This window comes from Dama dama, chromosome 8 (assembly GCF_033118175.1).
Source record: "Dama dama isolate Ldn47 chromosome 8, ASM3311817v1, whole genome shotgun sequence".
Taxonomy (NCBI): domain Eukaryota; kingdom Metazoa; phylum Chordata; class Mammalia; order Artiodactyla; family Cervidae; genus Dama; species Dama dama.
The window spans coordinates 16064130-16075987 of NC_083688.1; the positions used below are offsets into that span (position 1 = coordinate 16064130).

The window sequence follows — 11858 nt, forward strand, 5'->3', positions numbered from 1 at the left end:
AATTAATGTTTACTATTTCCATTTAAAACTAATTAAGACCCACAAGACTCAATGTACTCTTCCAAAATGCTTCTATAGATGATTGTTATGAAGTGTTTTAAGTCTTTTTATCCCGGTTCCCAAACTGACATCTCCAGGAGAAATTTACCTAGTACCCCATTCATCTCCAGTATTCTTGCCTGGAGAATCCCATGGACAGAGGAGCCTGGCAGGCTACAGTCCACGGGGTCGCAGGAGTTGGACACAACTTAGGGACTAAACCACCACCACCACCACTCATCTAACTGGTTTCTTCCAACCCCCACATGCTCCCTCCCCAGTCCACTACCACCTCTGCACCTCCACTGCCTTCCGTACCTCAGGACTGTCCTCAGCTCCTATGCTGGACTGCATCTAATTCATACCAGATCACATCTATTCTTTAAAACATTAGAGGACTTATGCAACTGTCCATGTTAAACCAAATGTCTCATTCTTCCATAATGTTTATCTTAGTTTATTTCCTCTGTTAACTTTCATAAAGCTTGATACTTTACAAACTATTGCTTTTGTTCTAAAGCTTCTTTTTAAGATGCATTTATTTTTACATGTAAGAGTGCATCTCCTTTTGGGTGCCTGGTTCCAAATATGGGGGTTTTGGGGACAACCCTTCTTCCCCAGCAGAGGCTTCCCGTAGTAAAGGAGCGTTCCTCTGTGCTCATCTCATATATAAATCACCAGGGAGCTTTTAAATGAGAAAAGACCCAGCTGACCCAGAAGGTGGTATTTATAAATAGTCCTCTAGTTCCCCCTCCTTAAAGCTTGTCCACCTAATCCTCTTCTCTTAAGATAGGAAGTGACTTGAACTTTGAGCCTTAAAATCAGGTTCTTATTTCTTTTAAAAATCTGTTGGAAAAATAAAATAAAATAAAAATCTGGTTGGCAAAAAGCTGTTAAAAAATGTTTTCAGCCACATGATGATCAGTCATAAGAGCTTGTCTTTTATTTCCAGCATTTTTAAGCAAATATGCTTCCTTTGTAGACTAGCTTTTCTCATTGTTATTATTATAAGACACTTTCCTCCATCATTTTTATTTCTTTTTACTGATAGGGTATCCTGGATTTGTATTTTTATGATTTAGAAAGCTGTTCCCAAATGACTGCACAGGAGATGTGGGTTCAATCCCTGGGTCGGGACAATCCCCTGGAGGAGTAAATGGCAATCCACTCTAGTATTCTTGCCTGGGGAATCCCATGGACAGAGCAGCCTGGTGGGCTACAGTCCATGGGGTCACAAAGAGTCGGACATGACTTGGTGTCCGAGTAATGACAACAACAACAAAAAATGACTGCATCTCTGTCATGAGCTAAGAGCCTTTCTTTTCACCCTTAAAATCACGAAACTTGAAGGATCTCTAAGTTACCTTCACCCCAGTATCTTTGAATGGAGCTCTGTTTATATTTCCCTGATTTTGTGTTGTGTGTGTGGATGTGTGTGTATGTATGTGCTCAGTTGCTTAGTCTTGTCCGACTTAGACTTGTGTGACCACTTGGACTGTGGCCCACCAGGCTCCTCTGTCCATGGGATTCTCCAGGGAAGAATACTGGAGTGGGTTGCCATTTCCTCCTCCAGGGGATCTTCTTGACCCTAGGATCAAACCCATGTCTCCTGCATTGGCAGGTGGATTCTTTACCTCTCTGCTACCTGGGAAGCTTTTTGTGTTATTTAATGAGGCTCAAATGTCACAGGTTTAGGATTATGAAATGAACATATGATATAGACACTAGTAAATAATATTCCAGATTAGGGTACATACAGGAAATGCCTAATTGTTGAAGTGGCCAAAGATACTTTTTTTTTTAACTATATTTTCCCCAAAGATAATTAAATCCTTAATCTGATTATTTATAAAGATAAGAGATGCTTATATTAAGGAATTAAGCTATATGTTTTTAGCAGCCTCTCTCCCTTATAAAATGGAGGAAACAAATTCACTATCCACTATCAGACAGAATAATTTAAGTCTATTTTCTTTTTATCCCCTGACAGATTGAAGAGTAAGTCCTGGTCCCAGGCTTTTGTTTGCTGACCTGGGTCAGGGACAATAATGCTTTTTCTAGAAGCTACTAGGCCTGATCCATCTGTTGCTTTGTGAGGAGAACCCCTTCCCCAAGGATTTTCTTATAGTAGTTTTGCTAGAATGTCCTACTTGCATTGTGAGCCTGGAAATTTAGAAGTAATTTTAGTTCTCTTATTTAAGAAAGGCTGGTGTCCATTGTGGCTATATTAGTACATAAGAGACTGTCTGCAGGAAAAGAATGAAAAGCATGTACACTACAGGTTGAATGAGTACTGTTGTCTTCTGAGAACCTTGGGCTTAAATGTCTAAGGCAGTTCTGTTTAGATCTGAGTTCAGCATGGACTTGCTAGAGCAGTAGTGCCTGTTTTATTTCTCCAGTTGGGGAAGTTTTATCTTAATACACGGAGACTCTAGAATGGGTAAGTATATATGTATGTTGTTGTTCAGTCACAAATTTGTGTCTGACTCTTTGTGACCCCCATGGACGCCAGGCTTCCCGGTCCTTCACTATCTCCCGGAGTTTGCTCAAACTCATGTCTATTAAGTCAGTGATGCCATCCAACGATCTCGTCCTCTGTCACCCCCTTCTCCTCCTACCCTCATTCTTTACCAGCATCAGGGTCTTTTCCAATGAGTCAGCTCTTTATTTCAGCATCAGTCCTTCCAGTGAACATTCAAGGTTGATTTCCTTTAGGATTGACTGGTTTGATCTCCTTGCTGTCCAAGGGACTCTCAAGGGTCTTCTCCAGCACCACAATTTGAAAGCATCATTTCTTCGATGCTCAGCCTTCTTTATGGTCCAACTCTTACATGTGTACATAAATACTGGAAAAACCATAGCTTTGACTCTATGGACCTTTGTTGCAAAGTGATGTCTCTGCTTTTTTAATATGCTCTCTAGGTTTGTCATAGCTTTCCTTCCAAGGAGCAAACATCTTTTAATTCTGTGGCTGCAGTCACCTTCCACTGTGATTCTGGAGCCCAAGAAAAGAAAATCTGTCACCGTTCCCACTTTTTAAGATATGGGCTAAGCAAGGGTGGATACTTTTAACTTGCTTTTAGATTCAGTTGCTAAAATAAAAAAGTGGAATGTAAAAAAAAAAAAAAGTGGAATGTAGAAATATGAAAGAGGTGAGAAAACCACATAGTTGCAACAGAGCAACCGTATTAAGTGATATAATGAGCTTGCAACAGAATTTGTTAGGATTTCGCACACTGAGAGGAGAGTAGCACAACCAACACAACTTCAAAGCAATGGTGGGGTCACGTCCGAAGACAGTGCCCAAGCAGGTCTAGGGCACAGGAGGTTTAGGTACCAGTCACACTCAGGGCACACTACTGGATAACCCTTGATTCTCTTTTGTGACCTTTTTTACAGAGCAGCAAAACTTAGAGTCTCTCCAGAGGGTTAAATGTAGAACCATTCCATATATAATGATGCTCATCAACTATGTTGTTCAGAGTTCTGCACTGCAAGCTACCCAACCCGTGGAAAAGACTCTCAGAGGCTCTCTGCTGCTTCAGAACTGACTGGCAGTCAGAGGGACAAGGGACACACTGCAGGAAGTGTCAGGTTGGCACAACCTGCTGCCCCACCCTGAGGAACTGCTGGCTTTTCCTCAAATCCTTGTGTAACAACAGCTTCAGGGCCCCAGGTGTCCCCAGCTGAGGTCATGTGCTTGCCCCCAGCTGCACCGTGACCAGGAGAGAAGAAGCTGAATCTTCTAGTTGCTATAGTGCAGAGCACTCACTGCCTCCCACAGGGGAAAGGAGGCTGCAGGTTGCTGGTTGGGAAGAAGGTTTGGTTGCTAGACAGCCGGGAGTTAAAAAAAAAAGACATATAAACTATCAACTGTATTTATCTGAAGTTCAGTCTCTTAACAAATATTAACCATCTTTCTCAGGCTCAGCCATGCATGGAGAATATTAATTTTCTTTTCCTTTAATGCTTTGTTCATTGTTTTTAAAAACAAAAACCCCAAAAAAAAAAGAAAACTTGGGACTATCTTTAAATTTAGTCTTTATTTTTATCAGAGTTGTATGTATACTTCACGTAGAGTCATAGTTCTACCTGGTTTCTAAAGACGAAGAGCATTTCATTGCTCTTTTTCATTGTGATTTTCTACTCCCCAGAGAAAACTATTTTCACTTCTTTCTAACTGATTTATTTGGTGTTTATCTTGATATTTCCAAATAGTGCACTGTGGTTATATCTTAGTGTTTCCCTTTTAAGCATTATTTATCGACTTTCCACAGTGAAAATGAGTTTTGTTCTGTCTCAATACTTTACTCTTAATCACACATGCATTCTCTTCTCCTTTCCCCATCCTCCCAGGATAAATGTGTTGAATCTATGATCTGTGTTTTTATCATCACTTTGTGAGCACTGCGATGAAGCTGTGTAGTATGCTGTGACTACTCCTTTCTCCAGTACCACATTTAATTTTTCCCTGATGCTAATAATTGTGTTTTTTTTTTACTTTGCTTAAATTTTCTATACTTCTCACTAATTTGACCCCCAACCTTCCCCTAATTGAATAAATCCTCTTTCCATATAAACACATCAGATGTTCTATGAATTTCATCTTTTTGTTTTTGCTGTTTTTAATTTCATCTTCTAAAATGTCTCCATGAGTCTTATGGCTTGCTCTTGTCTGGACCCTGGACCAGTCGCCCTCCAGGCCTGCTAAGGAGCTCTTGTCTTGGGGTTTCCTTCACCATCACTCTGAGGACCCCTTTGCTGTACTTGTTTTTAGATCCCTAGCTTCCTGGATTCCATGTCATCCTCTTCCTTGGTCTTCCCTGTCACTTTGAAGGAGCATGTTACCATTAGTTTCTTGAGAAAGTAAAGGTTTATTAGTTTCAGGAATCATTTATTTAAGAATTTTAAAGGCACTGCTCCATTTTTTTTCTGTCCTCCAGAGTCCCCGTTGAAAAGTCTTATGCATTCTGATTTTGACCTTTTGGGTAACAACTCATTTTCCTTCTGGAAGCTTGTCTTTAACCTCGATGTTCTGCAAGTTCACAGTGATGCGATTTAAGCCCTTGCTGGACCTTTTCAATCTGGGACATTTTCTTGAATTCATTTTTTTTGATGACTTCTTCTCCTTGTTTTTTTCTGTTCTTAAAGTTATATTAGCTAGTTGTTGGACCTTCTGTACTGGCGTCCAGTTTTTGTATCTTTACGCTCATTTTCTATCCTTTCGTCTTTTTTTCTTTCTAAACTTTGTCTTTCATCCCAGGGGACTGGGGCAGTCCCGGGGCAGGGTCCCAGTTCTCACAGCTTATTGTCCCTGACCTGACAATAGGAGGGAATGGCAGAGGTCATCTTGGTCTTGGAAGCTGACTTCTTTGAAATGCAGCCTTCAGTTAAGCTCTTCATGTGTTCAGCTCGATGGCCAACTTCCATCTTTGTCTATGTTGTACTCCTTCATGTTGACTCAAGGAGGCACCACCTGAGAGTCATCTGTAAAGGCTGGAGATGTGGGGTCACTGTTCTGTGTCTCCGTCTTGGGAATGGGCTGTTTAGTGTTAAAGTGATGTTTGTGAAGCCATTGCCTTGAGGCCCAGAATAACCAGGCATGTAAAATTAGACCAGGGATGAGGTTCAGGTTCGGGATGTTTCAGACTGAGGCAACCACCTGTGAACATTCAGTCATTTTTTGTGTTCCAAATGTATTTTTATAATCATATGTGTGACATGTATGTACATATATGCATGAATCTCTCAGGAAGTAGGGAACTGGAAATGAGGATATTATAACCTCAAAATGGTGGTAAAGAACCTGCCTGCCAATGCAGGAGATGTGGGAGATGCACTTTTGATCCCTGGGTTGGGAGGAGGGCAAGGGGAACCCACTCCAGTATTCTTGCCTGAAGAATTCCATGGACAAAAGAGCCTGGCAGGCTAAGATCCATAGGGTAGCAAAGAGTCGAACATGACTGAAGTGACTTAGAATGCACACAGGCTAAAAATTAGGTAAGAGACATTTGCCTACATGCAATGAATTGTAATAGAAATGTGATCTTCCCATGTCATTGGGAAACTTGTTTTCTGCTCAGCCCTCAGAGAATCATAGACGGTTGTGGTGAGGACTAAAGTGAGTCCCTATTGGGTTTTTCTACATAGCAGACAGACAGTATGGCAAGCTTGACGCCTCTCCCATCTTGCTGCCTAGGCTAGGCTTGTCCTGAGAACATCCCACAGCAGTATATCATCCCCGTGACCTTTGGGTCACGTGACCTTTGGCTCAGCTTGAGGAGGCTAAGGTCTACTCAGCAGCTCTTCCTGCTCCCAGGTTAATGGACTTGATAGATCCCTTGTCCCCGCCTCCCCGCTTGTCATGCAGGAAACAACAGCTAGAAAATGCATAAGTGTAAAGACTATGCTGAGCCCATGTGACCCCCTTAGGCTCCCTGCTGGTCTCTGGCTGCCAGTCTCCCACATTGATACCTCACTTTTGCCTTTCATGGTTTCTAGGCTAGGGGAGCAGCCTAACCCAGACATAGCCCATTGGCTTCCTTTGCAGCAGCTACTTAACTTGGACAGAGCTGAGGGAACCCCCTTATGCCTGTGGCTATGATGTCTGTCACGGGCCTGGCTCCAGCAAGGAGGACAGCCAAGTTCCAATCTCAGACCCTGGCTTTCCTGAGATTGAGGCCTGGGGCTTACCATTTGGAATACAAAGTGAAGGGGTTTTTGTTCCATTTTTTTTAAATGTAAACTTGATAATTTTATTGCCAATTTAAAAATAAATGACTTTATATTGATTGTGAGGGGGGAAGAAAGCTACTTGAGGGAACTCCTTGGCAGTGGTTAGGACTGTAACGCTTTCACTGCTGGGCCCAAGTTCAATCCCTAGTCAGGGAACTAAAATCCCAGAAGCTAAGTGACACAGCCAAAAAAAAAAAAAAAAGCATTGTTTGAGAGGTCTGGATTTGTGAGTAACGCTTGTGGACTGTGATTTTCAGTGTAGGGCGATATCTATGAGTCATGTCCTGGGATTTCTCTCATACCTGTTTCTTTAGGTCTTTTTATCTCAGCTGGCCAGTTTCTGTTGGAAAATTTTAAATTTTGCACTGTTCATTTTCTACCTCTTTCTTGCAATTGCTAGACGTGTACCATCTGTGAGCTCTCGTGTTGCAGATAAAAATATCTCCCCTGGGTCTCTGCATCTTCCTTTAGATGTCTTCTGCACTCTATTCCACATTTGTATTTGCTTTCTTGGCACTTAGCGGTCAGGCCAGTTTGCTGAGAAGTAAACAGGAGTCCATAAGAGCAAATCTGAGACACCTGGAGGATGAAGTAGGCAGCTTCAGGGTCTTCTTTTTCCTTAATATACTTGATCAGAAATTGGATGAACCTTCGGGATGCGGAGACAGGGAAGATACTCTGGCAAGGAACAGAAGACCTGTCAGTCCCTGGCGTGGAGCACGAAGGTACTTTCCACCCTTTTCTGCACAGGGCTGACGACGCAGAGCAAGGCCGGGGCATCAGGGAGCTGGGTTGACGCAGCACCACCAGTGGACAGGCCTCTACAGGCACAGCAAGTCCATCCACGTGATGCTGAGATTTCTAGTGCCTTCCTTATGTTTCTTTCTCCTACTTCCCAAAACCAACTCTGTGCTGAAATGTTAGCATTAGAACATACCCAAAGATATAAAGTAAGATCTTGACTTTTTCTCTGAAAGAAAATTTGTGTTTTTATCTCCCTGAAATAAAAGAAAAATCAAGGGGTTAAAACCCACAGGACAGACTAATAAGAAGGCTCCCATTCAGCCTCCTTCCTGATAAGAGGAGCTGGGCAAGGCCTTTAGGTGCACTAAATCTGGTGTTCCTTGAAGATCTTTCAGTCAGATGCATTGGACCAATTTGGGACCTCTGCCTTTAATTAAAAAGTATAATTCTGTTACCGAGGCATTCTCTGAGAGTTAGCATAGACAAGATATGCTCTAAATCATCTCTAAGAAGCTCCCAGAAATGGTTTCAGTATTTCTTTTTCTTTACCAGCCCGTGTTCCCAAGAAAATCCTCAAATGCAAGGCAGTGTCTCGAGAACTGAACTTCTCTTCAGCAGAGCAAATGGAAAAATTCCGCCTGGAACAAAAAGTCTACTTCAAAGGGCAATGCCTGGAAGGTATTCTGCTGCCTACATGCCTCGTATCTGGGCTTAGGGTGACACGGGCAGAAGTCAAGACTCAGGGAACTAAAGCCCTGCTTTGATAACATCCATTTTGCAACTCAGCTTGGATAGGGTTCCTACACCCTGTCAGATCGGGAGCTTGGGCAAAAAGCAGAAGCAAAGCTGGCATCTGTGAGGGGCTTTGAGCCCAGTGAGAGGATTACTGACCCTGGAGGGCCTGGGGCTGGTGCCGGCTTTGTCACTGACAGGGTCGCGAGGAAGCTGCTGGTCAGGCCCTGGCACAGTGCTCTTCATACTGTCACATACAGATTCCACCGGCAGGGGCTCCCTGCAGGGAGTTTTCTTCACCGCCAAGTGTAAGAGTGCACTCTGTGTCTTAGATCTGAAGTGACAAGTGAAAAGGCCTGTTCTGTGCCTCTGTGTACAGTTTACATCCAGCCTACTTATAAGAAAATGCTGCTGGTCCTAGTTCTTTAGATCTCAGAGCATGGGGAGCAGGCCTCTGGTGTGGTTCAGGGCACAGCCTGAAGGGGGCTTCCATGTCCTTTCTCATGGTCTCTGGTCTGGGAGGTTTCTGATGGCTTCATTGGTGGTTCCTGCAGCAGGAAGAGGCTTGCTCAAAAGGATGGGGACACGGAATCCCAAGACTCTGCCCAGGGCGCCAGCTCACCCATTTTTCCTTCTTCCTTCAGAATGGTTCTTCGAATTTGGCTTTGTGATCCCTAACTCAACAAACACCTGGCAGTCCCTGATAGAGGCTGCGCCCGAGTCCCAGATGATGCCAGCCAGCGTGCTAACGTGAGTGAGTGGGCCGCAGGGACGGTGGAGGTGTCTAGAAGCAGCAAGTCTAGGCACATGGGACTCGTGGTTCCATTCAGCAGGCAGGAACCTAGGTTGAGGAGAGGGGTAAAACTGTCCAGGGTATCCGAGGTCACAGCTTACTGACTTCAGTCACGTGAAAAAGACAGTATGATAGAATGGAAAGAATTAAAAACTTCAGACTAGACCTTTAGACTAAATTCCTGATTAACCCTGACTAGCTGTGTAATCTTCGGCTATGTACTTTACTTCTCTGGGCCTTACTCTTCTCTCTAAACAGAGAATTAATAATCCTGTCTCACAGAGGTAGAGTGAAGATAAAATGAGATCGTATGGAAGGAAACTAGCACATAACATAAATTAAATCAATGCTAATTTGCTCCCTTTCCTGACTATCAAACTTCTGATACTCTGTACTTCGTTTGACCTTGAGCAGAATGTGGCAAAGTCCTAATTCTGTTTTAGAGGATAATGTTTGATTGTAGTTTTTCAGAGACTCACTTACCATTTTTATAAATTTGCTTCCTGCCCAAAGAATAATTAGTTTGTCCATTGTCCCCCAAATCAGTCACTGCCCACCTACCATTTTCTCTTGGGAAAAGATTTTAGTCTTTTAAAGGTTTTAGCAGTACTGCCTGGTTTGCAGCAAATCATGTACATAGATAGATAATTGTGTGATATTGGATCACCTCTTTAAACAGGTCCTTTATGAAAACCACCTTGAATTTGTAAATAGAGATTTTTTTATTTTATGTCTTGGATAGATTTTTATTTACATAATAGTATAAACTATAAAATACTATAACTTTATATAATAGTATAAATTATAAAATAATATAAATTTATATTTAATCAGTCAGTCAGATCTTGAGTTCTTTATTTACCCATTTTTTTATAATTAATTACCAGCAAAATGTATCTGGTAGATATTAACTACCCTGGGAAAGTACAGTGTCATAGGTAGAAGGGCATTTTTTAGATTTTGTTAACCCTAACTTGGGTTAGGGTTATAGGCCTATAGGCCTATAGGTTATAGGTTATAGGGTTATAGGCCCTGCTTCTTGGCCAGGCCTGATTTCTTTCAGGTGCTAACACCAGCAAGTCTATGATAATATATTCAGGTTATTTAAGTTCTGTCTTACTTTTTAGAACCCAAAAATAGCACCACTCTTGCTTTTAACTCAGTTCAAGAAGAGTTTGATTTGGAAACACTGACATACCCACCAAGAAGAATGAAATTGCACCCTGTGTACAATACAGGTGTATCGTTTGGGGTTATTGAGCCATAAGCCACAGAAACTGACTCTGGCTTACAGAACAGAGTTGAAAGGGTAGGGCTGAGACCTGAGCAGCCAGAGGATACAGGTGGCAGGAATCATGGATGGATTCCTCAAGGAGCAGCCATGGGAATGATATTGCTCAGGGGAGAGATTCTGATTGGCTCAAATTATATTCTGTGCCTCACCTTTGCCAGGTGAGGGAGGGGCCACTTGACTGACCATGGACTGGAGATAGGGTGGTTCCCCTAAGAGAAGAACAGAGTGCTGTTACCCAAAATGAGGAGAAAGATGCAGGACAGGCCGACCCACAGCTTCCACCAGAGTGAGTTTTATAGGAAAAGATACCACCCCTGCAGTCTCAGGTTTTCATGTGAATCAGAAAGTCGTATTTATAGGCACCTCTGCATGCAGAGCACCTCAGAGGGCCTTGGGTATACTGTGGGTTAAGACATGTGCCCTCTTCTAATTTCTGAACTTGAAGAAGATGAACCTCATCACGTAAGTTAAAGGTCATGTGAGATGTCTAACCCCATGTGATCTTAATATCCCCAAGCCAAGGTTATATACGTGAGTGCATGTCCACAGGCCCAGTTGACCCAGATTGAAACTACTTTGTGGAAATGAAATCTGTTGCTAACACACTCACTCTTCTGTCCTCTCTTCTGATTTACAGTGGAAATGTTATCATAGAGACAAAGTTTTTTGATGACGATCTTCTCGTAAGCACATCCAGAGTGAAGCTTTTCTACGTTTGAGAGAAGAATGTGTGTGCATTTCAAGAATTCATTTTTTTAGGGGGATGGAGGAAACTGTTTACTTTTTTCCTCTACACCTTTGATTTTTGGCACTTTCACCCCTGATTCCTTCTACGGCAAAACCCACCTGCGGCCACCAGGGGACCAGCTCTGTGTAGGTAACCAGATGGCTTTTTTCTCTTAAGCCACCATCTTCCGTTGACCAGAGTATAAACTCCCAGTCCCAAACCAGGGCAGAGGGCATGCCTCGACTCCTTCCTGGAGTAGACCCGGGGACAGACACGCACCACGAGCTGTTCCCGTCACCCTCCCTGCCTCCTTCTTGGGCCCTGCAGGCAACACATCTTCTTTTGGCCCCTGGTTTTGGAAAACTTCATGTTCCTGACCCGCGTTTAGTTTTTTCCTACCGTTTCTATTTCATACATTCTCATACATTTAACTTGTAAAATAGACTGATATTATTATTATTAATTAATTAAAACGTGAATTAAAATATTCCTACGTCTTTGGCATGACACTGCTTTCATCTCTGTTTTTTTTTGAATGTGAACCTGGCTCCATGATGGGAAGAAAGACATTTATCAGACTATAGGATCACAGCTCTGTTTTGCTCCAGAGAGGACTGATAGATCTTGCGGTTCCTGAGTGCTTCAGTCACTGCTTTCCAAGAATGTACAACACACTTGAGCAAGACCCATGACCTTGACATTTGTCTTTTAGACGTGGTATTTAGTGGCTCTCTTCTACAACATACATGTGCCCTCCGTTTGTCTATTGTTTTTAACTTTTCCCCTTCTTTTAT

The 11858-nt window shown here is 42.6% G+C and overlaps 1 protein-coding gene across 1 annotated transcript in view; it reads left to right on the forward strand.

The window, feature by feature from the left end:
* The window catches only part of PDE6D (phosphodiesterase 6D), a 59856-nt gene extending 48305 nt beyond the window's left edge, over positions 1 to 11551 (forward strand). Inside the window, exons 4-7 of the mRNA XM_061147961.1 lie at positions 7411 to 7499; positions 8071 to 8196; positions 8895 to 9000; positions 10975 to 11551. Of these exons, the coding sequence (XP_061003944.1) occupies positions 7411 to 7499; positions 8071 to 8196; positions 8895 to 9000; positions 10975 to 11056 (403 nt within the window). The 3' untranslated portion in view covers positions 11057 to 11551. The remainder of the gene's footprint in view (positions 1 to 7410; positions 7500 to 8070; positions 8197 to 8894; positions 9001 to 10974) is intronic.
* The last annotated feature ends 307 nt before the right edge of the window (positions 11552 to 11858 follow it).